General features: G+C 51.9%; 2 protein-coding genes and 1 long non-coding RNA gene across 22 annotated transcripts in view; 1 reads left to right on the plus strand and 2 right to left on the minus strand.

Moving 5' to 3' along the window:
* The first annotated feature begins 261 nt into the window (after positions 1–261).
* On the plus strand, positions 262–17067 carry rtcb (RNA 2',3'-cyclic phosphate and 5'-OH ligase). 2 transcript variants are annotated; one of them, XM_042316284.1, is made up of 12 exons: positions 262–452; positions 688–766; positions 906–973; positions 1251–1350; positions 1492–1648; positions 3302–3458; positions 3582–3822; positions 6750–6925; positions 7973–8161; positions 11110–11220; positions 11715–11834; positions 16370–17067. In XM_042316284.1, exons 1-12 carry the CDS (start codon positions 360–362, stop codon positions 16475–16477), a joined length of 1599 nt encoding a protein of 532 aa, XP_042172218.1. In that variant the 5' UTR covers positions 262–359; the 3' UTR covers positions 16478–17067. The 2 variants fall into 2 exon arrangements, with proteins under 2 accessions (XP_042172218.1, XP_042172220.1); XM_042316286.1 differs by having other exon boundaries at positions 263–452; positions 3663–3822.
* Positions 17068–18710: 1643 nt separating this feature from the next.
* Positions 18711–19083, minus strand: LOC121845279. The gene is made up of 2 exons (XR_006082486.1): positions 19048–19083; positions 18711–18964 (listed from the first exon to the last, which is right to left on the minus strand). It is a non-coding gene; the product is annotated as an uncharacterized LOC121845279 (long non-coding RNA).
* Positions 19084–19653: 570 nt separating this feature from the next.
* The window catches only part of xpot (exportin, tRNA (nuclear export receptor for tRNAs)), a 49646-nt gene continuing 42881 nt past the window's right edge, over positions 19654–26418 (minus strand). For 4 of the 19 annotated variants that reach the window (XM_042316304.1, XM_042316303.1, XM_042316305.1 and 1 more), the window contains 11 exons: positions 25829–26018; positions 25505–25621; positions 23982–24097; positions 23839–23886; positions 23634–23705; positions 23476–23532; positions 22028–23081; positions 21364–21997; positions 20790–21001; positions 20324–20632; positions 19808–20192 (listed from right to left, as the gene is read on the minus strand). In XM_042316304.1, the coding sequence (XP_042172238.1) occupies positions 23055–23081; positions 23476–23532; positions 23634–23705; positions 23839–23886; positions 23982–24097; positions 25505–25621; positions 25829–26018 (627 nt within the window). In that variant the 3' untranslated portion in view covers positions 19808–20192; positions 20324–20632; positions 20790–21001; positions 21364–21997; positions 22028–23054. Of the gene's footprint in view, positions 19782–19807; positions 20193–20323; positions 21002–21363; positions 21998–22027; positions 23082–23475; positions 23533–23633; positions 23706–23838; positions 23887–23981; positions 24098–25504; positions 25622–25828; positions 26019–26418 lie in introns of those variants that run through there. The other 15 variants (XM_042316298.1, XM_042316300.1, XM_042316296.1 and 12 more) reach the window with 15 other exon arrangements.

A 26418-nucleotide genomic window follows, 5' to 3' on the forward strand; every position in this document is an offset into this window, starting at 1 on the left:
TTCAACTACGGAAATAGATTAGCGTTCTGACTTCAACTACGGAAAGTCAAAAAAGACTAATATAGGAAAATAATAACCACAAATGTTTTCAAAAAATAAAACTTTGCTAGGATATTAGGGAACATGTATTTGTTAGACACGACTATAATATGGTGTGATCCAATATCAATATTTTAATCCATTCAAAAATAAACGCGATAAATTTAAAAACATTTACAGCTGCGTCATTATTCAGGTTTCCAAAAACGCGTTTTGTACGGACGCCTCTGAGTTGCCGTAGTTGTAGTTTGTTGGTTCAGAACAGAATCAGACACTGCTGAAATATAAGTGAAATAAACAGCTAGCTACATAATCATATCATGAGTCGATCGTACAATGACGAGTTACAATATTTGGACAAGATTGACAAGAACTGCTGGCGAATCAAGAAAGGTTTCGTCCCAAATATGCAGGTGATTAAGCTAAAACGAACTTATATGGAATGAATTAACGTTAGCACATGTCCGTAGTTTGATAGCTTCAGACGTGGCTTGCTTACTATCCAGCTTGACTCTGTTATTGTTGCTCTTGTCTTTTGTATGTAGATACGGTGTAAGAGCATAGTAGCTCCATAAGCTATCTAATTTAGCTAACCTAATATGACGTATGGACTTGACAGCTCATCAAATCCTTCCCATCTCTTTCCAGGTGGAAGGAGTGTTTTACGTCAACGAGTCCTTGGAGAAGCTGATGTTTGAGGAGCTGCGTAACGCGTGTAAAGGAGGAGGTAGACAACAACAACAACACACATGATGCCATGTTAACAGACAAGCCCGCTCCTGTATTGTTTTCCCCGTTGATTTGACTGATTTGGTTGTTGTTGTTGTTGTTGTTGTTGTTGTTGTTGTTGTTGTTGTTGTCGTCAGGTTTTGGTGGGTTTCTCCCTGCCATGAAACAGATTGGAAACGTTGCAGCTCTGCCGGGTATAGTCCATGTAAGTAGATGTCTGGTCCGGATCAGTCCTTAACACAAGTCAGTGGAGATGACGCTGACAACCGTTATCTAACGAGCTATAAACTGACATATTGACACTCTGTAATATCTCACCGGGGCTGTTTTCCCCAGATACATATTTAGCCTTGTCACGGACTAACAAGCACTTTCAATGGAGATTCTCCAATGAGTTTGCTTGTCAGTCCAGGATTTCTCTTAACCTGTGTCCAGGAAACAAGGCCTAATAGTGTCCCCAAACCTCTCTCTCTCTCCCTCAGAGGTCCATCGGCCTGCCAGACTGCCACTCGGGGTATGGGTTCGCCATCGGAAACATGGCTGCCTTCGACATGAGCGACCCCAACGCTGTCGTATCCCCAGGTACAGAGGATACACACAGTCCAACAGGCTGTCCTGTCTAATCTCTGGTGTGGGTTTTGACATTGTGTGTGTGTGTGTGTGTGTGTGTGTGTGTGTGTGTGTGTGTGTGTGTGTGTGTGTGTGTGTGTGTGTGTGAGCTAGGTGGTGTGGGGTTTGATATTAACTGTGGAGTGCGTCTACTAAGGACCAACCTAGACGAGGGAGACGTCCAGCCTGTCAAGGAGCAGCTGGCTCAGGCCCTGTTTGACCACATCCCTGTAGGAGTCGGCTCCAAGGGAGTCATCCCTATGACCGCCAAGTAAGGAGGCACCAATACCCTGCTGCACCAATACACCAATACCCTGCTGTCTACAGGCACCAATACACCAATACCCTGCTGTCTACAGACACCAATACCCTGCTGTCTACAGGCACCAATACACCAATACCCTGCTGTCTACAGACACCAATACCCTGCTGTCTACAGACACCAATACACCAATACCCTGCTGTCTACAGGCACCAATACACCAATACCCTGCTGTCTACAGACACCAATACCCTGCTGTCTACAGACACCAATACACCAATACCCTGCTGTCTACAGACACCAACCCTGCTGTCTACACCAATACACCAATACCCTGCTGTCTACAGGCACCAATACACCAATACCCTGCTGTCTACAGACACCAATACCCTGCTGTCTACAGACAATACACCAATACCCTGCTGTCTACAGACACCAATACACCAATACTGTCTACAGACACCAATACCCTGCTGTCTACAGACACCAATACCCTGCTGTCTACAGACACCAATACACCAATACCCCTGTCTACAGCTGTCTACAGACACCAATACACCAATACCCTGCTGTCTGCAGACACCAATACCCTGCTGTCTACAGACACCAATACACCAATACCCTGCTGTCTACAGACCCTGCTGTCTACAGACACCAATACCCTGCTGTCTACAGACACCAATACCCTGCTGTCTACAGACACCAATACACCAATACCCTGCTGTCTACAGACACCCTGCTGTCCAATACTGTCCAATACCCTGCTGTCTACAGACACCAATACACCAATACCCTGCTGTCTACAGACACCAATACACCAATACCCTGCTGTCTGCAGATACCCATACCCTGCTGTCTGCAGACACCAATACACCAATACCCTGCTGTCTACAGACACCAATACACCAATACCCTGCTGTCTACAGGCACCAACCCTGCTGTCTACACCAATACCCTGCTGTCTACAGACACCAACTGTCTACAGACACCAATACCCTGCTGTCTACAGACACCAATACACCAATACCCTGCTGTCTACAGGCACCAATACACCAATACCCTGCTGTCTACAGACACCAATACCCTGCTGTCTACAGACACCAATACACCAATACCCTGCTGTCTACAGACACCATACCCTGCTGTCTGCAGACACCAATACCCTGCTGTCTGCAGACACCAATACCCTGTTGTCTACAGACACCAATACCCTGCTGTCTACAGACACCAATACCCTGCTGTCTACAGACACCAATACCCTGCTGTCTACAGACACCAATACCCTACTGTCTACAGACACCAATACCCTACTGTCTACAGACACCAATACCCTGCTGTCTACAGACACACCAATACCCTGCTGTCTACAGACACCAATACCCTGCTGTCTACAGACACCAATACCCTGCTGTCTACAGACACCAATACCCTGCTGTCTACAGACCTCCATACCCTGCTGTCTACAGACACCAATACACCAATACCCTGCTGTCTACAGACACCAATACCCTGCTGTCTACAGACACCAGTATAGATGGGAATGGACTGGTCCCTGAGAGAAGGCTGTCTGTTACAGGGATCTAGAGGAGGCTCTAGAGATGAGAGTGGACTGGTCCCTGAGAGAAGGCTGTGTAGAGACTGATAACCTGGTGTCTGTTACAGGGATCTAGAGGAGGCTCTAGAGATGGGAGTGGACTGGTCCCTGAGAGAAGGCTATGCCTGGGCAGAGGATAAGGAGCACTGTGAGGAGTATGGCAGGATGCTGCAGGCCGACCCCAACAAGGTCTCCTCCAAGGCCAAGAAGAGAGGCCTGCCTCAGGTAACACCACTCCCTAACTAAACCTGACCCCCAACAAGGTCTCCTCCAAGGCCAAGAAGAGGGAACCACTACGCTGAGATCCAGGTGGTGGATGAGATCTATAATGACCTGTCCTTATTCCAGCTGGGTACTCTGGGGGCAGGGAACCACTACGCTGAGATCCAGGTGGTGGATGAGATCTATAATGATCTGTCCTTATTCCAGCTAGGTACTCTGGGGGCAGGGAACCACTACGCTGAGATCCAGGTGGTGGATGAGATCTATAATGACTATGCTGCTAAGAAGATGGGCATCGACCACAAGGGCCAGGTGTGTGTGATGATCCACAGTGGCAGCAGGGGGCTGGGCCACCAGGTGGCGACAGGTAGGACTCTCTACCCATGTTGGAAATATTGTCTGTAACGTGGTCTCCTGTCTGCGTTGCTGCACGGTGTATTGGTTCTTGTCTTGGTCAGGTTGTTGTTGTTATTGATGTGTTTTTCAATGACTTACCTGGTTAAATAAAGGGAAAAATATACATTGAGGGGAAAAAAATAATTGATCCATTTTAGAATAAGACTGTTACGTTACGGCTTTGTTCTAAAATGGATTAAATAAATACACATAAATACACTACCCCATAAACATAAATACACTACCCCATAAACATAAATACACTACCCCATAAACATAAATACACTACCCCATAAACATAAATACACTACCCCATAAACATAAATACAACCCCATAAACATAAATACACTACCCCATAAACATAAATAAACATAAATACACTACCCCATAAACATAAATACACTACCCCATAAACATAAATACACTACCCATAAACATAAAACATAAATACACTACCCCATAAACATAAATACACTACCCCATAAACATAAATACACTACCCCATAAACATAAATACACTACCCCATAAACATAAATACACTACCCCATAAACATAAATACCATAAACATAAATACACTACCCCATAAACATAAATACACTACCCCATAAACATAAATACACTACCCCATAAACATAAATACACTACCCCATAAACATAAATACACTACCCCATAAACATAAATACACTACCCCATAAACATAAATACACTACCCCATAAACATAAATACACTACCCCATAAACATAAATACACTACCCCCCCATAAACATACCCCATAAACATAAATACACTACCCCATAAACATAAATACACTACCCCATAAACATAAATACACTACCCCATAAACATAAATACACTACCCCATAAACATAAATACACTACCCCATAAACATAAATACACTACCCCATAAACATAAATACACTACCCCATAAACATAAATACACTACCCCATAAACATAAATACACTACCCCATAAACATAAATACACATAAATACACCCCATAAACATAAATACACTACCCCATAAACATAAATACACTACCCCATAAACATAAATACACTACCCCATAAACATAAATACACTACCCCATAAACATAAATACACTACCCCATAAACATAAATATAAATACACTACCCCATAAACATAAATACACTACCCCATAAACATAAATACACTACCCCATAAACATAAATACACTACTACCCCCATAAATAAACATAAATACACTACCCCATAAACATAAATACACTACCCCATAAACATAAATACACTACCCCATAAACATAAATATACTACCCCATAAACATAAATATACTACCCCATAAACATAAATACACTACCCCATAAGGGAAAACGGTTTATTAGGAAAACGGATACCTTACATAAGTATTCAGACCCTTTGCTGTGAGACTTGACATTGAGCTCAGGTGCTTCCTGTTTCCATTGAGCTCAGGTGCTTCCTGTTTCCATTGAGCTCAGGTGCTTCCTGTTTCCATTGATCATCCTTGAAATGTTTCTACAATTTGATTGGAGTCCACCTGTCATAAATGACATTGATTGGACATTGATTGGACATGATTTGGAAAGGCACACACCTGTCTATATATAAGGTCCCACAGTTGACAGTGCATGTCAGAGCAAAAACCAAGCCATGAGGTCGAAGGAAATCTCTGTAGAGCTCCGAGACAGAATTGTGTCGAGGCACAGATCTGGGGAAGGGTACCAAAACATGTCTGCAGCATTGAAGGTTCTCATCAACACAGTGGCCTCCATCATTCTTAAATGGAAGAAGTTTGGAACGACCAAGAAGACTCTTCCTAGAGCTGGTCACCTGGCCAAACTGAGCAATCGGGGGAGATGGGCCTTGGTCAGGGAGGTGACCAAGAACCCGATGGTCACTCTGGCAGAGCTCCAGAGTTCCTCTGTGGAGATGGGACAACCTTCCAGAAGGACAACCATCTCTGCAGAACCCCACCAATCAGGCCTTTATGGTAGAGTGGCCAGACGGAAGCCACTCCTCAGTAAAAAGACACATGACGGCCCGCTATGAGTTTTCCTGAAGGCACCTAAAGGACTCAGACCATGAGAAACAAGATTCTCTGGTCTGATGAAACCAAGATTGGACTCTTGGCCTGAATGCCAAGCGTCATGTCTGGAGGAAACCTGGCACCATCCCTACGGTGAAGCGTGGTGGCAGCATCATGCTGTGGGGATGTTTTTCAGCAGCAGGGCCTGGGAGACTAGTCAGGATCGAGGGAAAGATGAACAGAACAAATTACAGAGAGATCCTTGATGAAAACCTACTCAGGACCTCAGACTGGTGGGGGGGGTGGGCGCAAAGGTTCACCTTCCAACAGGACAACGACCCTAAGCGCACAGCCAAGACAACAGAGGAGTGGCTTTAGGACAAGTCTCTGAATGTCCTTGAATGGCCCAGCCAGAGCCTGGACTTGAACCTGATCTGAACATCTCTGGAGAGACCTGAAAATAGCTGTGCAGCAACGCTCCCCATCCAACCTGACAGAGCTTGAGAGGATCTGCAGAGAAGAATGGGAGAAACTCCCCAAATACAGGTATACCAAGCTTGTAGCGTCATACCCAAGAAGACTCAAGGCTGTAATCACTGCATAAGGTGCTTCAACAAAGTACTGAATTAAGGGTCTGAGTACTTTGGTAAATGTGATACCAGTTTTTTATAAATTAGCAAAAACCTTTTTACTTTGTCATTATGGGGCACTGTGTGCAGATTGTGGGGGGGGACATTTTAGAATAAGTCACGTAACAAAATGTGGAAAAAGTCAAGGGGTCTGAATACTTCCTGAAGCCACTGAAGAAAAACCCTTGAATGATTAGGGGTCCTAACATTTGACTGGTACTGTATATGTTCTGGTAGATGCCCTGGTTGCCATGGAGAAGGCGATGAAGCGAGACAAGATCCAGGTGAACGATCGTCAGCTGGCGTGCGCCCGTATCTTTTCAGAGGAGGGACAAGACTACCTGAAAGGAATGGCCGCCGCCGGCAACTATGCCTGGGTCAACCGTTCCTCTATGACCTTCCTCACACGACAGGTAACTGACCCTACCTGAGACAGGTAACTGACCCTACCTGAGACAGGTAACTGACCCTACCTGAGACGGGTAACTGACCCTACCTGAGACAGGTAACTGACCCTACCTGAGACAGGTAACTGACCCTACCTGAGACAGGTAACTGACCCTACCTGAGACAGGTAACTGACCCTACCTGAGACAGGTAACTGACCCTACCTGAGACAGGTAACTGACCCTACCTGAGACAGGTAACTGACCCTACCTGAGACAGGTAACTGACCCTACCTGAGACAGGTAACTGACCCTACCTGAGACAGGTAACTGACCCTAACTGAGACAGGTAACTGACCCTACCTGAGACAGGTAACTGACCCTACCTGAGACAGGTAACTGACCCTACCTGAGACAGGTAACTGACCCTACCTGAGACAGGTAACTGACCCCCTGAGACAGGTAACTGACCCTACCTGAGACAGGTAACTGACCTGAGACAGGTAACTGACCCTACCTGAGACGGGTAACTGACCCTACCTGACCCTACCTGAGACGGGTAACTGACCCTAACTGACCGCACCTGAGACGGGTAACTGACCCTAACTGACCGCACCTGAGACGGGTAACTGACCCTAACGGGTAACCGCACCTGAGACGGGTAACTGACCCTAACTGACCGCACCTGAGACGGGTAACTGACCGCACCTGAGACGGGTAACTGACCCTAACTGACCGCACCTGAGACGGGTAACTGACCGCACCTGAGACGGGTAACTGACCGCACCTGAGACGGGTAACTGACCGCACCTGAGACGGGTAACTGACCCCACCTGAGACGGGTAACTGACCCCACCTGAGACGGGTAACTGACCCCACCTGAGACGGGTAACTGACCCCACCTGAGACGGGTAACTGACCGCACCTGAGACGGGTAACTGACCGCACCTGAGACGGGTAACTGACCGCACCTGAGACGGGTAACTGACCGCACCTGAGACGGGTAACTGACCCCACCTGAGACGGGTAACTGACCACTCCAGTGTGACTTCTCCGTGTCTCTGTCTCCTCCAGGCGTTTGCCAAGGTGTTCACCACCACTCCTGATGACCTGGATATGCATGTGATCTATGACGTGTCTCATAACATCGCCAAGGTGGAGGAACACATGGTGGATGGGAAACAGAAGACTCTACTGCTGCATCGCAAGGGATCCACCCGGGCCTTCCCTCCACACCACCCCCTCATCCCTGTAGACTACCAGGTACCCCCCTCTCATCCCTGTAGACTACCAGGTACCCCCTCTCATCCCTGTAGACTACCAGGTACCCCCTCTCATCCCTGTAGACTACCAGGTACCCCCCTCTCATCCCTGTAGACTACCAGGTACCCCCTCTCATCCCTGTAGACTACCAGGCACCCCCTCTCATCCCTGTAGACTACCAGGCACCCCCTCTCATCCCTGTAGACTACCAGGTACCCCCCTCTCATCCCTGTAGACTACCAGGTACCCCCTCTCATCCCTGTAGACTACCAGGTACCCCCCCTCATCCCTGTAGACTACCAGGTACCACCCCCTCATCCCTGTAGACTACCAGGTACCACCCCCTCATCCCTGTAGACTACCAGGTACCCCCCCCTCATCCCTGTCGACTACCAGGTACCCCCCCTCATCCCTGTAGACTACCAGGTACCCCCCTCTCATCCCTGTAGACTACCAGGTACCACCTCCTCATCCCTCCCTAGACTACCAGGTACCACCCCCTCATCCCTGTAGACTACCAGGTAACCCCCCCTCTCATCCCTGTAGACTACCAGGTACCACCCCCTCATCCCTGTAGACTACCAGGTACCCCCCTCCTCTCATCCCTGTAGACTACCAGGTGCCCTCCCTCATCCCTGTAGACTACCAGGTACCCCCCCCTCATCCCTGTAGACTACCAGGTACCCCCCTCATCCCTGTAGACTACCAGGTGCCCTCCCTCATCCCTGTAGACTACCAGGTACCACCCCTCATCCCTGTAGACTACCAGGTACCCCCTCCTACCAGGTCATCCCTGTAGACTACCAGGTGCCCTCCCTCATCCCTGTAGACTACCAGGTACCCCCCCCTCATCCCTGTAGACTACCAGGTGCCCTCCCTCATCCCTGTAGACTACCAGGTGCCCTCCCTCATCCCTGTAGACTACCAGGTACCCACCCCTCATCCCTGTAGACTACCAGGTACCCCCCTCTCATCCCTGTAGACTACCAGGTACCCCCCCCCTCTCATCCCTGTAGACTACCAGGTACCCCCCCTCATCCCTGTAGACTACCAGGTGCCCCCCTCATCCCTGTAGACTACCAGGTACCCCCTCTCATCCCTGTAGACTACCAGGTACCCCCCCCTCATCCCTGTAGACTACCAGGTACCCCCCCTCATCCCTGTAGACTACCAGGTACCCCCCCCTCATCCCTGTAGACTACCAGGTACCCCCCCCCTCTCATCCCTGTAGACTACCAGGTGCCCACCCTCATCCCTGTAGACTACCAGGTACCCCCCCCTCATCCCTGTAGACTACCAGGTACCCCCCCCTCTCATCCCTGTAGACTACCAGGTGCCCTCCCTCATCCCTGTAGACTACCAGGTGCCCCCCCTCATCCCTGTAGACTACCAGGTACCCCCCCCTCATCCCTGTAGACTACCAGGTGCCCCCCTCATCCCTGTAGACTACCAGGGCACCCCTCTCATCCCTGTAGACTACCAGGTACCCCCCCTCATCCCTGTAGACTACCAGGTACCCCCCCTCATCCCTGTAGACTACCAGGTACCCCCCCCTCTCATCCCTGTAGACTACCAGGTGCCCTCCCTCATCCCTGTAGACTACCAGGTACCCCCCCCTCTCATCCCTGTAGACTACCAGGTGCCCTCCCTCATCCCTGTAGACTACCAGGTGCCCCCCCTCATCCCTGTAGACTACCAGGTACCCCCTCCTCTCATCCCTGTAGACTACCAGGTGCCCTCCCTCATCCCTGTAGACTACCAGGTACCCCCCCCCTCATCCCTGTAGACTACCAGGTGCCCTCCCTCATCCCTGTAGACTACCAGGTGCCCTCCCTCATCCCTGTAGACTACCAGGTACCCCCCTCTCATCCCTGTAGACTACCAGGTACCCCCTCCCTCATCCCTGTAGACTACCAGGTGCCCCCCCTCATCCCTGTAGACTACCAGGTGCCCCCCTCATCCCTGTAGACTACCAGGTGCCCTCCCTCATCCCTGTAGACTACCAGGTGCCCCCCTCATCCCTGTAGACTACCAGGTACCCCCCCCTCATCCCTGTAGACTACCAGGTGCCCCCCTCATCCCTGTAGACTACCAGGTGCCCCCCTCATCCCTGTAGACTACCAGGTGCCCTCCCTCATCCCCTACCAGGTCTCATCCCTGTAGACTACCAGGTGCCCTCCCTCATCCCTGTAGACTACCAGGTACCCCCTCTCATCCCTGTAGACTACCAGGTGCCCCCCCTCATCCCTGTAGACTACCAGGTGCCCTCCCTCATCCCTGTAGACTACCAGGTGCCCCCCTCATCCCTGTAGACTACCAGGTGCCCTCCCTCATCCCTGTAGACTACCAGGTGCCCTCATCCCTGTAGACACCAGGTGCCCTCCTCATCCCTGTAGACTACCAGGTCCCTCATCCCCCCCTCATCCCTGTAGACTACCAGGTGCCCCCCCTCATCCCTGTAGACTACCAGGTGCCCTCCCTCATCCCCAGGTACCCCTCATCCCTGTAGACTACCAGGTGCCCCCCTCATCCCTGTAGACTACCAGGTACCCCCTCTCATCCCTGTAGACTACCAGGTGCCCACCCCTCATCCCTGTAGACTACCAGGTACCACCCCTCATCCCTGTAGACTACCAGGTACCACCCTCTCATCCCTGTAGACTACCAGGTACCCCCTCTCATCCCTGTAGACTACCAGGTACCCCCCTCTCATCCCTGTAGACTACCAGGTGCCCACCCTCATCCCTGTAGACTACCAGGTGCCCACCCTCATCCCTGTAGACTACCTTAATCCATATAACCGTAATCCATATCTGCTTTAGGGCCAATCTAACAGCCCTATGTGGCTCTGGCCCTAAAGTAGTGCCCTATATAGGGAGGGCCCTAAAGTAGTGCCATTTTGATGCAGAAACTGTTTTTAAAATGCTTCCTGTTTCTGGTCCAATCAGCTGACAGGCCAGCCGGTGTTGATCGGGGGCACGATGGGCACCTGCAGTTACGTCCTGACGGGCACGGAACAGGGCATGACGGAGACATTCGGCACCACCTGCCACGGCGCGGTAAGGCTTTACTACACCTCTGTCGCTTTACTACACCTCTGTCGCTTTACTGCACATCTCTGTCGCTTTACTACACATCTCTGTCGCTTTACTACACATCTCTGTCGCTTTACTACACATCTCTGTCGCTTTACTACACCCCTCTGTCGCTTTACTGCACCGCTCTGTCGCTTTACTACACCTCTCTGTCGCTTTACTACACCTCTCTGTCGCTTTACTACACCTCTCTGTCGCTTTACTATACCTCTCTGTCGCTTTACTATACCTCTCTGTCGCTTTACTATACCTCTCTGTCGCTTTACTATACCTCTCTGTCGCTTTACTACACCTCTCTGTCGCTTTACTGCACCTCTCTGTCGCTTTACTGCACCTCTCTGTCGCTGTGTTCCTAGGTATGTCCATACTATAACAAGTAGTAACAATGGACTGCATCCATCTGTTCATTATCAAGAACATGTTTTATCTTTTACTCAACATTGAACTCTTGTCTCCAGGGTCGGGCTCTGTCTCGGGCCAAATCCCGCAGGAACATCGACTTCCAGGACGTGTTGGACAAGCTGGCAGACAAGGGTATCGCCATCAGGGTGGCTTCGCCCAAACTAGTCATGGAAGAGGTAGGCTTCGCTTCGCCCAAACTAGTCAAGGAAGAGGTAGGCTTTGCTTCGCCCAGACTAGTCATGGAAGGGGTAGGCTTTGCTTCGCCCAAACTAGTCATGGAAGAGGTAGGCTTCGCCCAAACTAGTCATGGAGGTAGGCTTCGCCCAAACTAGTCATGGAGGAGGTAGGCTTCACCCAAACTAGTCATGGAAGAAGTAGGCTTCGCCCAAACTAGTCATGGAGGAGGTAGGCTTCGCTTCGCCCAAGCTAGTCATGGAAGGGGTAGGCTTCGCCCAAGCTAGTCATGGAAGGGGTAGGCTTCGCCCAAGCTAGTCATGGAAGGGGTAGGCTTCGCCCAAACTAGTCATGGAAGGGGTAGGCTTCGCCCAAACTAGTCATGGAAGGGGTAGGCTTCGCCCAAACTAGTCATGGAAGGGGTAGGCGCCCAGACCAGTCACTAGTCATGGAAGGGGTAGGCTTCGCCCAAACTAGTCATGGAGGGGGTGGAAGGCTTCGCCCAGACTAGTCATGTTATAGCTACAGTGGGGGGTCAGGAAGGGGGGTCGCCCAGACTAGTCATGCTATAGCTACAGTGGGGGGGTGGAAGGCTTCGCCCAGACTAGTCACAGTGGGGGGTCGTGGACATGTTATAGCATGCTATAGCTACAGTGGGGGGGTCGTGGAAGGGGTAGGCTTCGCCCAGACTAGTCATGCTATAGCTACAGTGGGGGGGGGGGTCGTGGAAGGGGTAGGCTTCGCCCAGACTAGTCATGCTATAGCTACAGTGGGGGGGTCGTGGAAGGGGTAGGCTTCGCCCAGACTAGTCATGCTATAGCTACAGTGGGGGGTCAGTGGGGGTCGTGGAAGGGGTAGGCTTCGCCCAGACTAGTCATGCTATAGCTACAGTGGGGGGGTCGTGGAAGGGGGGGGTCATGTGGAAGTGGGGGGGTGGAAGGGGTTCGCCCAGACTAGTCATGCTATAGCTACAGTGCTATAGCTACAGGGGGTCGTGGAAGGGGTAGGCTTCGCCCAGACTAGTCATGCTATAGCTACAGTGGGGGGTCGTGGAAGGGGTAGGCTTCGCCCAGACTAGTCATGCTATAGCTACAGTGGGGGGGTCGTGGAAGGGGTAGGCTTCGCCCAGACTAGTCATGCTATAGCACAGTGGGGTCGTGGAAGGGGTAGGCTTCGCCCAGACTAGTCATGCTATAGCTACAGTGGGGGGTCGTGGAAGGGGGGTAGGCTTCGCCCAGACTAGTCATGCTATAGCTACAGTGGGGGGGTCGTGGAAGGGGTAGGCTTCGCCCAGACTAGTCATGCTATAGCTACAGTGGGGGGTCGTGGAAGGGGTAGGCTTCGCCCAGACTAGTCATGCTATAGCTACAGTGGGGGGGTCGTGGAAGGGGTAGGCTTCGCCCAGACTAGTCATGCTATAGCTACAGTGGGGGGGGGTCGTGGAAGGCCCAGACTAGGCTTATAGCCCAGACTAGTCATGCTATAGCTACAGGGGGGGGTCGCCCAGTAGTCATGCTATAGACAGTAGGGGGTCGTGGGGGTAGGCTTCGCCCAGACTAGTCATGCTATAGCTACAGGGGTGGGGGGGTCGTGGAAGGGGTAGGCTTCGCCCAGACTAGTCATGCTATAGCTACAGTGGGGGTCGTGGAAGGGGTAGGCTTCGCCCAGACTAGTCATGCTATAGCTACAGTGGGGGGGGGCCCAGACTAGTCATGCTATAGCTACAGTGGGGGGTCGTGGAAGGGGTAGGCTTCGCCCAGACTAGTCATGCTATAGCTACAGTGGGGGGTCGTGGAAGGGGTAGGCTTCGCCCAGACTAGTCATGCTATAGCTACAGTGGGGGGGTCGTGGAAGGGGTAGGCTTCGCCCAGACTAGTCATGCTATAGCTACAGTGGGGGGTCGTGGAAGGGGTAGGCTTCGCCCAGACTAGTCATGCTATAGCTACAGTGGGGGGGGTCGTGGAAGGGGTAGGCTTCGCCCAGACTAGTCATGCTATAGCTACAGTGGGGGGTCGTGGAAGGGGTAGGCTTCGCCCAGACTAGTCATGCTATAGCCCAGACGTGGAAGTCATGCCCAGACTAGTCTAGCACAGTGGGGGGGTCGTGGAAGGGGTAGGCTTCGCCCAGACTAGTCATGCTATAGCTACAGTGGGGGGTCGTGGAAGGGGTAGGCTTCGCCCAGACTAGTCATGCTATAGCTACAGTGGGGGGTCGTGGCTTCGCCCAGACTAGTCATGGTACAGTGGGGGGCGTGGAAGGGGTAGGCTTCGCCCAGACTAGTCATGCTATAGCTACAGTGGGGGGTCGTGGAAGGGGTAGGCTTCGCCCAGACTAGTCATGCTATAGCTACAGTGGGGGGGGGGGTCGTGGAAGGGGTAGGCTTCGCCCAGACTAGTCATGCTATAGCTACAGTGGGGGGTCGTGGAAGGGGTAGGCTTCGCCCAGACTAGTCATGCTATAGCTACAGTGGGGGGTCGTGGAAGGGGTAGGCTTCGCCCAGACTAGTCATGCTATAGCTACAGTGGGGGTCGTGGAAGGGGTAGGCTTCGCCCAGACTAGTCATGCTATAGCTCGCCCAGACAGTATAGCTACAGTGGGGGGTCGTGGAAGGGGTAGGCTTCGCCCAGACTAGTCATGCTATAGCTACAGTGGGGGGGTCGTGGAAGGGGTAGGCTTCGCCCAGACTAGTCATGCTATAGCTACAGTGGGGGGGTCGTGGGGGGTCGTGGAGTGGGGGGGTAGGCTTCGCCCAGACTAGTCATGTTATAGCTACAGTCGTGGAAGGGGGGGTCGTGGAAGTGGGGGGGTAGGCTTCACCCAGACTAGTCATGCTATAGCTACAGTGGGGGGGGTCGTGGAAGGGGTAGGCTTCGCCCAGACTAGTCATGCTATAGCTACAGTGGGGGGGTCGTGGAAGGGGTAGGCTTCGCCCAGACTAGTCATGCTATAGCTAGTCATGCTTCGCCCAGACTAGTCATGCTATAGCTACAGTGGGGGGGTCGTGGAAGGGGTAGGCTTCGCCCAGACTAGTCATGCTATAGCTACAGTGGGGGGGTCGTGGAGGGGGGCCCAGACTAGTCATGCTATAGCTACAGTGGGGGGGGGTCGTGGAAGGGGTAGGCTTCGCCCAGACTAGTCATGCTATAGCTACAGTGGGGGGGTCGTGGAAGGGGTAGGCTTCGCCCAGACTAGTCATGCTATAGCTACAGTGGGGGGGTCGTGGAAGGGGTAGGCTTCGCCCAGACTAGTCATGCTATAGCTACAGTGGGGGGGTCGTGGAAGGGGTAGGCTTCGCCCAGACTAGTCATGCTATAGCTACAGTGGGGGGTCGTGGAAGGGGTAGGCTTCGCCCAGACTAGTCATGCTATAGCTACAGTGGGGGGGTCGTGGAAGGGGTAGGCTTCGCCCAGACTAGTCATGCTATAGCTACAGTGGGGGGGGTCGTGGAAGGGGTAGGCTTCGCCCAGACTAGTCATGCTATAGCTACAGTGGGGGGTCGTGGAAGGGGTAGGCTTCGCCCAGACTAGTCATGTTATAGCTACAGTGGGGGGTCGTGGAAGACAGACTAGTCATGCTATAGCTACAGTGGGGGGGTCGTGGAAGGGGTAGGCTTCGCCCAGACTAGTCATGCTATAGCTACAGTGGGGGGGGGGTCGTGGAAGGGGTAGGCTTCGCCCAGACTAGTCATGCTATAGCTACAGTGGGGGGGTCGTGGAAGGGGTAGGCTTCGCCCAGACTAGTCATGCTATAGCTACAGTGGGGGGGGTCGTGGAAGGGGTAGGCTTCGCCCAGACTAGTCATGCTATAGCTACAGTGGGGGGGGTCGTGGAAGGGGTAGGCTTCGCCCAGACTAGTCATGCTATAGCTACAGTGGGGGGGGTCGTGGAAGGGGTAGGCTTCGCCCAGACTAGTCATGCTATAGCTACAGTGGGGGGGGTCGTGGAAGGGGTAGGCTTCGCCCAGACTAGTCATGCTATAGCTACAGTGGGGGGTCGTGGAAGGGGTAGGCTTCGCCCAGACTAGTCATGCTATAGCTACAGTGGGGGGTCGTGGAAGGGGTAGGCTTCGCCCAGACTACAGTGGGGGGTCGTGGAAGGGGTAGTCAGACTAGTCATGCTATAGCTACAGTGGGGGGTCGTGGAAGGGGTAGGGGGGGGTCGTGGAAGGGGTAGGCTTCGCCCAGACTAGTCATGCTATAGCTACAGTGGGGGGTCGTGGAAGGGGTAGGCTTCGCCCAGACTAGTCATGCTATAGCTACAGTGGGGGGTCGTGGAAGGGGTAGGCTTCGCCCAGACTAGTCATGCTATAGCTACAGTGGGGGGTCGTGGAAGGGGTAGGCTTCGCCCAGACTAGTCATGCTATAGCTACAGTGGGGGGTCGTGGAAGGGGTAGGCTTCGCCCAGACTAGTCATGCTATAGCTACAGTGGGGGGTCGTGGAAGGGGTAGGCTTCGCCCAGACTAGTCATGCTATAGCTACAGTGGGGGGGGTCGTGGCTATTGTTATAAAGGCTAACAGTATTTTGTTACCATTTCTAGGCTCCGGAGTCGTACAAAAACGTGTGTGATGTCGTCAACACGTGTCACGATGCTGGAATCAGCAAGAAAGCCATCAAACTACGACCCATCGCTGTGATCAAGGGATAAGGCTGCACCACTCTGCTAGTGACGGCATTGGCCATGGCACTCCCTCCAGGAGCCAATCACCAGGCAGAGAGCTGGCGGAGGAGCCAATGGGGAAGTGTCTGACTGCGAGTGAGCATGTCCGTCTTCAAAGACTGACTTGACAAGGGATCGGTTTCCTCCGCTCCACTTCCTGTTTATGACCAGTATGATTTTTTTGACATGGGGGGGGTGATTTGTCCGTTGAGTGATCAATTTAATTGGACCAGATGGGCTCTTTAATATTGTAAAGTTTGAGAGGATGAAGTGTCTTGGGTTTACGGTTCATTCATGGCAAAATCCCTGTGGAATATAACCTTGAGATTCAGGTCAACCACAGATAATAAAATACAAGACGACAGATTTAATGCCTGGTAGTCACTTAGTTCCAACATCTCAAGACAACAAACACTAAAGCTTCACATGGTGAGATGGTTTGGGATCTCGATTCTCTGACCAGATTGATTTCCCTCACTACCTCTCACCCATTGGTAGGAGAAACCCTGGTGTCTGGATTAGTAAACACTTAATGTTGTTTTGATGAACCAATAAAGATACTCATGAAGACAGATTAATACAGGATGTAGATGTGTGGTGTTTCCTTCTCCAGTCCGCCAAAAGTTTGACTGCCTTCAGTCTCCCCTCCACAACCGGTCCTGGTTCTGGGTGGCCAGATGTGATCAGTTCTGTTTTTCCAACAACACATTTAGATCCAGTCTGGATCATCTTTATTTAAATCCATGTTGCATCATATATCCATTAGTCTGGTCTGGAGGTAAGCTGTCTGGGATCATATCTGAATATCCATTAGTCTGGTCTGGGGTAAGTCTGTCTGGGATCATATCTGAATATCCATTAGTCTGGTCTATAGGTAAGCTGTCTGGGATCATATCTGAATATCCATTAGTCTGGTGAGGTAAGCTGTCTGGGATCATATCTGAATATCCATTAGTCTGGTCTGTAGGTAAGCTGTCTGGGATCATATCTGAATATCCATTAGTCTGGTCTGTAGGTAAGCTGTCTGGGATCATATCTGAATATCCATTAGTCTGGTGAGGTAAGCTGTCTGGGATCATATCCATTAGTCTGGTCTGTAGGTAAGCTGTCTGGGATCATATCCATTAGTCTGGTCTGTAGGTAAGCTGTCTGGGATCATATCTGAATATCCATTAGTCTGGTCTGTAGGTAAGCTGTCTGGGATCATATCCATTAGTCTGGTCTGTAGGTAAGCTGTCTGGGATCATATCTGAATATCCATTAGTCTGGTCTGTAGGTAAGCTGTCTGGGATCATATCCATTAGTCTGGTCTGGAGGTAAGCTGTCTGGGATCATTTCTGAATATCCATTAGTCTGGTCTGGTGAGGTAAGCTGTCTGTGATAATTTCTGAATATCCATTAGTCTGGTCTGGAGGTAAGCTGTCTGGGATCATATCCATTAGTCTGGTCTGGTGAGGTAAGCTGTCTGGGATCATTTCTGAATATCCATTAGTCTGGTCTGGAGGTAAGCTGTCTGGGATCATTTCTGAATATCCATTAGTCTGGTCTGGAGGTAAGCTGTCTGGGATCATATCCATTAGTCTGGTCTGGTGAGGTAAGCTGTCTGTGATCATATCCATTAGTCTGGTCTGGAGGTAAGCTGTCTGGGATCATTTTAAGGGAGAATGTAATTGGCATGCCGACTGTAGGAATGTCCACCAGGGCTGTTTCCATAAGCTGCATCCAACGTCGTTTTAGTGAGTGAATTTGGGAGACTGTCCAACCGGCCTCAACTGCAGGTGAAACCACGCCAGCCCAGGTGCTCTACATCCGATTTCTTCACCTGCGGGATCGCGTGAGGGGGGGTGCTGAGGAGTATTTCTGTCTGTAATGAAGCCCTTTTGTCGGGACAACTCATTCTGAGTGGGGGCCCTCCCAGGCCCACCCATGGCTACGCCCCTGCCCAGTCATGGGAATGCCATAGATTACATTCTAATGAATTTATTTCATTAAATGAACTGTAACGGAGTTTAAATCATTGACATGTTTGTTCAGTATATATTTAACAGGCAGGTTAGCATTACCAAACACATTTCCTCAGTGGTCAAGCTGAATTGTGAGTAACAGTTGGGTATAAAATGCTGTTGGTTATAGTCAGTCCTATGGATCATGCTGCTCACACCTTTAATGATGACACAGACTCACCTTTAATATTACATATGTCAAAACAACAAACAACAACTAACCATCAAACTAATTTATTTACATCCCAACATATTATTCCTTCTTTACAATAAAACGTAATATTTACATTTTGATCCACTGTTAATTCCTTCTGGAAGTGACGGTGTCGTAACGACCACCGGGGTAAACACCTCCCTAGTCAGTCTGGTCCAGAGTTCTCCTGTTGAGGGCAGAGTGGATGACTTCACTCAGTCACACCCCCCCTGAGGGGACTGAGGGCAGAGTGGATGACTTCACTCAGTCACACCCCCCCTGAGGGCAGAGTGGATGACTTCACTCAGTCACACCCCCCTGAGGGGACTGAGGGCAGAGTGGATGACTTCACTCAGTCACACCCCCCTGAGGGGACTGAGGGCAGAGTGGATGACTTCACTCAGTCACACCCCCTCAGGGGACTGAGGGCAGAGTGCACATGACTTCACCAGTCACACCCCCCCCTATAGGGGACTGAGGGCAGTACAGCTGGATGACTGATATTGTCTGATTTTTTTTTAGATCACAAACCAGGTCCCTTTCTGAGGGGACTGAGGGCAGAGTGGATGACTTCATTCAGGGCACACCCCTTTCTGAGGGGACTGAGGGCAGAGTGGATGACTTCACTCAGTCAGGGCAGGTCCCTGTCTGAGGGCAGAGTGGAGAACCTTATTCAGGGCAGGTCCTATTCTGTCTGAGGGGAGGGCAGAGTGGATGAACCTTCACTCAGGGCAGGTCCTATTCTTTCTGAGGGGACTGAGGGGAGAGGATGAACCTCAGTCAGGGCAGGTCCTATTCCCTATATAGTGCACTGTTGCCCAGGGCCCTGATAGTGGAACCTCGTTCTGGGCAGGTCCTATTCCAGGGGACTGGGGGTAGAGGAGAACCTGTTCAGGCAGGTCCTATTCTTTCTGAGGGGACTGGGGTAGAGGAGAACCTCATTCAGGGCAGGTCCTATTCTTTCTGAGGGGACTGAGGGTAGAGGAGAACCTCGTTCAGGGCAGGTCCTATTCTTTCTGAGGGGACTGAGGGTAGAGGAGAACCTCGTTCAGGGCAGGTCCTAGTCTTTCTGAGGGGACTGAGGGTAGAGGAGAACCTATTCAGGGCAGGTCCTATTCTTTCTGAGGGGACTGAGGGTAGAGGAGAACCTCGTTCAGGGCAGGTCCTAGTCTTTCTGAGGGGACTGGGGGTAGAGGAGAACCTCGTTCAGGGCAGGTCCTATTCTGTCTGAGGGCTGAGAGAGGAGAACCTTATTCAGGGCAGGTCCTATTCTGTCTGAGGGGGTAGAGGAGAACCTCGTTCAGGGCAGGTCCTATTCTTTCTGAGGGGACTGGGGGTAGAGGAGAACCTCGTTCAGGGCAGGTCCTATTCTTTCTGAGGGGACAGGGGGTAGAGGAGAACCTTATTCAGGGCAGGTCCTATTCTGTCTGAGGGGACTGGGGGTAGAGGAGAACCTCGTTCAGGGCAGGTCCTATTCTTTCTGAGGGGACTGGGGGTAGAGGAGAACCTCGTTCAGGGCAGGTCCTATTCTTTCTGAGGGGACTTATTCAGGGCAGGTCCTATTCTGTCTGAGGGTAGAGGAGAACCTCGTTCAGGGCAGGTCCTAGTCTTTCTGAGGGGACAGGGGTAGAGGAGAACCTCGTTCAGGGCAGGTCCTATTCTTTCTGAGGGGACAGAGGGTAGAGGAGAACCTCGTTCAGGGCAGGTCCTATTCTTTCTGAGGGGACTGAGGGTAGAGGAGAACCTCGTTCAGGGCAGGTCCTAGTCTTTCTGAGGGGACTGAGGGTAGAGGAGAACCTCGTTCAGGGCAGGTCCTAGTCTTTCTGAGGGGACTGAGGGTAGAGGAGAACCTCGTTCAGGGCAGGTCCTAGTCTTTCTGAGGGGACTGGGGGTAGAGGAGAACCTCGTTCAGGGCAGGTCCTATTCTGTCTGAGGGTAGAGGAGAACCTCATTCAGGGCAGGTCCTATTCTGTCTGAGGGGACTGGGGGTAGAGGAGAACCTCGTTCAGGGCAGGTCCTATTCTTTCTGAGGGGACTGGGGTAGAGGAGAACCTCATTCAGGGCAGGTCCTATTCTTTCTGAGGGGACAGGGGTAGAGGAGAACCTCGTTCAGGGCAGGTCCTATTCTTTCTGAGGGGACTGGGGGTAGAGGAGAACCTCGTTCAGGGCAGGTCCTATTCTTTCTGAGGGGACTGAGGGTAGAGGAGAACCTCGTTCAGGGCAGGTCCTAGTCTTTCTGAGGGGACTGAGGGTAGAGGAGAACCTCGTTCAGGGCAGGTCCTAGTCTTTCTGAGGGGACTGGGGGTAGAGGAGAACCTCGTTCAGGGCAGGTCCTATTCTGTCTGAGGGTAGAGGAGAACCTTATTCAGGGCAGGTCCTATTCTGTCTGAGGGGACTGGGGGTAGAGGAGAACCTCGTTCAGGGCAGGTCCTATTCTTTCTGAGGGGACTGGGGGTAGAGGAGAACCTCATTCAGGGCAGGTCCTATTCTTTCTGAGGGGACTGGGGGTAGAGGAGAACCTTATTCAGGGCAGGTCCTATTCTGTCTGAGGGGACTGGGGGTAGAGGAGAACCTCGTTCAGGGCAGGTCCTATTCTTTCTGAGGGGACTGGGGGTAGAGGAGAACCTCGTTCAGGGCAGGTCCTATTCTTTCTGAGGGGACTGGGGGTAGAGGAGAACCTCGTTCAGGGCAGGTCCTATTCTTTCTGAGGGGACTGGGGGTAGAGGAGAACCTCGTTCAGGGCAGGTCCTATTCTGTCTGAGGGGACTGGGGGTAGAGAACCTCATTCAGGGCAGGTCCAATTCTTTCTGAGGGGACTGAGGGTAGAGGAGAACCTCGTTCAGGGCAGGTCCTATTCTGTCTGAGGGGACTGGGGGTAGAGGAGAACCTTGTTCAGGGCAGGTCCTATTCTGTCTGAGGGGACTGAGGGTAGAAGAGAACCTTGTTCAGGGCAGGTCCTATTCTGTCTGAGGGGACTGGGGGTAGAGGAGAACCTTGTTCAGGGCTTGAGTTCATAAAGAATATCTGATCTAGTCCGACCTCTTATAACATCCTCCATCAGCACTCCTACCGAAACACCATGAATAGAGGCCCTGACGTTCAGGGCATCCTGACAATGTTCTGAGGGGCAGGGGTACCTGACAATGTTCTGAGGGGCAGGGGTACCTGACGTTCTGAGGGACAGGGGTACCTGACAATGTTCTGAGGGACAGGGGCACCTGACAACGTTCTGAGGGACAACGTTCTGAGGGACAACCTGACAACGTTCTGAGGGACAGGGGTACCTGACAACGTTCTGAGGGACAGGGGTACCTGACAACGTTCTGAGGGACAGGGGGGTACCTGACAACGTTCTGAGGGACAACCTGACAACGTTCTGAGGGACAGGGGTACCTGACAACGTTCTGAGGGACAACCTGACAACGTTCTGAGGGACAGGGGTACCTGACAACGTTCTGAGGGACAGGGGTACCTGACAACGTTCTGAGGGACAGGGGTACCTGACAACTGGAACAGAAGGTAAAGTAAATGCAGAATAAACCAGAGGTCTGTCCTGTCTGTCCTCCACCATTACAGAGTTCACGTCAAACTAAAACACATCCTACCCCAACCATCCCATTTCTTCCACAACAGGAAAAATCTAGAAAAATCTGTCAAGCCAGCCCTTTTATTTAGTCCATCAACTCATTGACAGGGCAAAGAGAAACAAAACCTCCACGTTCAACCACTCAAATGAAAGACATCTTGAAAAAAAATACATGTTTATAAACAAATAAATCCTAATCGTTAGATTGTGTTCAGGTCATTGTTGGATCATTACCAACAGACAGATGAGGCCTCAGGCCTGTTCAAGGATACTTGGTATTCTACTATGGAAGCCTCGTTCCATAAGCCTTCCTCTATACTCTAGTTTACTTCCTGTCTTGCAGAGAATCCAACCAATCACATCTTCACTTGACCAGGGTATTACCCCAGATGGAGAGCACGTCCTTGATTGGGCCTGGATCAGTGGAGGGGGGTGTGGTCATCCCAGTGAAAGCCTCCTTGACCACTCGTGTCGTTGTGTCTTGGCTCCGTTCCCTCCCACGTGGACAGGATGGGCGGGGTTATGCAGTTACCTTCAGAAGTGCTAAGGCCGCTCCTTTGCTAAGCTCTCCGTCTTTAAGATCTCTCTCCGTCTTTAAGATCTCTCTCCGTCTTTAAGATCTCTCTCCGTCTTTAAGATCTCTCTCCGTCTTTAAGATCTCTCTCCGTCCGTCTCTCTCTCTGTCCGTCTCTCTCTCTGTCCGGCTGTCCGTAGTACTATCTCACTACCAGTCTTCTCTTAGTTTCCAGTGTCCTCTCTCAATCCTTCCAGCTCGGTTCGTATTTACAGTTTGGCTCGCTGAAAGAAAGCCTGTGGAGAGAGAAAGAGACGAGAGAGAGAGATGAGAGGCAGACAGAGGAGAGACGAGAGAGATGAGATTCAGACAGAGAGAGAGACGAGAGAGATGAGAGGCAGACAGAGAGAGAGACGAGAGAGATGAGAGGCAGACAGAGAGAGAGACGAGAGAGATGAGAGGCAGACAGAGAGAGAGATGAGAGGCAGACAGAGAGAGAGACGAGAGGCAGACAGAGAGAGAGATGAGAGGCAGACAGAGAGAGAGATGAGAGGCAGACAGAGAGAGAGACGAGAGGCAGACAGAGAGACGAGAGGCAGACAGAGACTCTTGTCAGATGTCACTGCTAGTCTCAAGACACAGGCGACAGAGTGGAGATGTTTCCAAGGCAACAACCAGCTGACTACGTACCTTCATGTAGTTTTTGAGGACCTTGGCGTCTGGCTGCTGAAGCACTTGACACACTTCCTGTGACAGGAAGAGGAGGAGGAGTGTTACAGAACTAGGGAACAGGTTACATTTCCGTGCTCGCTTCAGCTGTGATTTGTATGGTTATCCGACAGTGGTACCTGTGTGATGTCAGGTGACACCTGTAGAGAAGGGAGGTACTCCTGTTGAAGGTACTGGATAAACTCCGGACCCTGCCGAACAGGAAGTACAAAACATGACGACAAACACCATGTCAGCCGTGCATTCATTCAGGTCCAAGTTCAAGATAGATCAGGTTCTCAACCAGACGAGCACAACGGAAAGGAAAACCAAACTGGAGCTTACCCTTCTGAGATGAATCATTTTCAACGTCAGAGCACACTCTGACAACGTCTGGAGGAAGAACAACAAAACAAGTTTTGTGAAATGAGTCCAAACGTCTAGGATGTAGAGAGACGTGTCTGATAAATCTGGTTCCAGGTACTCACCAGGACGGTCTGAGCGTCTGTGAGATCAAAGGATGGTTTGAGAGGAGCCAGGAAGCATGCTGGGACGATGTGTTTATAGATGAAGTCTGGGAAACCAGCCATACCGTCTTTACCTCCTGAAGGACAAAACATCAAAATCAGTCTCGGTTCAAAACGTCTCACTTTTACACCAGGGGTGTATTCATTAGTGCAAACCGTAGAAAAAAGGTTTTACAGTGAAAACAAGAGTTTCTGTCTGGATAAATTCAGCAAGGTCCCTGCCCGTTTCAGCACAAAAGGTTTCCAGTGAACACAAACCAGTCCAAGACAAAAAACAAACTAATATCGGCTGGTTATGTTTCCAAAACAAACTAATATCTGCTGGTTATGTTTCCAGAACAACTTTTCCCATCTGTCCCCACAGTCCATTTCTGTTTGGAAGGATCCACAGCAGCAAGACAGGTGGTTGGATACGGAGGGAGGATACGGAGGGAGGGAGGGAGGATACGGAGGGAGGGAGGGACGGTGGTTGGATACAGAGGGAGGATACGGAGGGAGGGAGGGACGGTGGTTGGATACAGAGGGAGGATACGGAGGGAGGGAGGGACGGTGGTTGGATACGGAGGGAGGATACGGAGGGAGGGAGGGAGGGAGGGAGGGAGGGACGGTGGTTGGATACGGAGGGAGGGAGAGACGGTGGTTGGAGGGAGGGGGAGGGTGGATACGGAGGGAGGGTACGGAGGGAGGGAGGGACGGTGGTTGGATACGGAGGGAGGGTACGGAGGGAGGGAGGGATGGTGGTTGGATACAGAGGGAGGGTACGGAGGGAGGGAGGGACGGTGGTTGGATACGGAGGGAGGATACGGAGGGAGGGAGGGACGGTGGTTGGATACGGAGGGAGGGACGGTGGTTGGATACGGAGGGAGGATACGGAGGGAGGGGGACGGTGGTTGGATACGGAGGGAGGGAGGGACGGTGGTTGGATACGGAGGGAGGATACGGAGGGAGGGAGGACGGTGGTTGGATATGGAGGGAGGGAGGGACGGTGGTTGGATACGGAGGGAGGGAGGGACGGTGGTTGGATACGGAGGGAGGATACGGAGGGAGGGAGGGACGGTGGTTGGATAAGGTGGGAGGATACGGAGGGACGGAGGGTGGTTGGATACGGAGGGAGGGACGGTGGTTGGATACGGAGGGAGGGAGGGACGGAGGTTGGATACGGAGGGACGGAGGGTGGTTGGATACGGAGGGACGGAGGGTGGTTGGATACGGAGGGACGGAGGGTGGTTGGATACGGAGGGAGGGTGGGTGGTTGGATACGGAGGGAGGGAGGGACGGTGGTTGGATACGGAGGGAGGGAGGGACGGTGGTTGGATACGGAGGGAGGGAGGGACGGTGGTTGGATACGGAGGGAGAGTGGTTGGATACGGAGGGACGGTGGTTGGATACGGAGGGAGGCACGGTGGTTGGATACGGAGGGAGGCACGGTGGTTGGATACGGAGGGAGGCACGGTGGTTGGATACGGAGGGACGGTGGTTCTCACCCCAGAGTTCCACCAGCTTGGACAAGATGATGAAGCAGGTCTTCTGGGCGATGGGGTCGGGGAAGTCGACAGCTCCCTGGATGATGGTGAACAGAACCCGCTCTACGTTCTCAACACCTGAGGAGGAACCACACACTTAGAACCACACAACAAACATTTATAGCTGAGGAACCACACACACTTAAAACCCTGGAGAACCAAACAAATATTTATAGCTGAGGAATCACACACACTTAGAACCCACTTAATGTTCTCAACACCTGGGTAACAGAACACACACGCAGAACCCTGGAGAACCACAGTACACACTGAGCAGCAGCTCACCCTGGTTGGCCAGGACTTCGTTCATCCCACTGGAGGTTATCGTCTGTATGAAGGTGAAGTAGCTTCTACGTAACATTTGTTTCTCCAGAGCTGCTGCCTGGTCGTTGTCCTCAGCAGGTCGACACAACACCTCAAAGATGGCCAGGACCAGAGGCATGAACACCTGCTGCAGGAACGGAGACACCTGGTCCTGGAGAGGAGAGAGACAGAGAGGACCAGAGACATGAACACCTGCTGGTCCTGGAGAGAAGAGAGACACCTGGTCCTGGAGAGGAGAGAGACAGAGAACACCCTGGTCCTGGAGAGGAGAGAGACAGAGACATGAACACCTGCTGCAGGAACAGAGACACCTGGTCCTGGAGAGAGAGACAGAGACACCTGGTCCTGGAGGACCAGAGACAGAGACACCTGCTGGACACCTGGAGAGGAGAGAGACACCTGGAGAGGAGAGAGACAGAGAACACCTGGAGAGGAGAGAGACAGAGACACCTGGTCCTGGAGAGGAGACAGACAGAGACATGAACACCTGCTGCAGGAACAGAGACACCTGGTCCTGGAGAGAGAGACACCTGGTCCTGGAGAGGAGAGAG

The sequence above is a fragment of the Oncorhynchus tshawytscha genome, unplaced genomic scaffold (assembly GCF_018296145.1).
Source record: "Oncorhynchus tshawytscha isolate Ot180627B unplaced genomic scaffold, Otsh_v2.0 Un_contig_3229_pilon_pilon, whole genome shotgun sequence".
In the NCBI taxonomy this organism is placed as follows: Eukaryota; Metazoa; Chordata; class Actinopteri; order Salmoniformes; family Salmonidae; genus Oncorhynchus; species Oncorhynchus tshawytscha.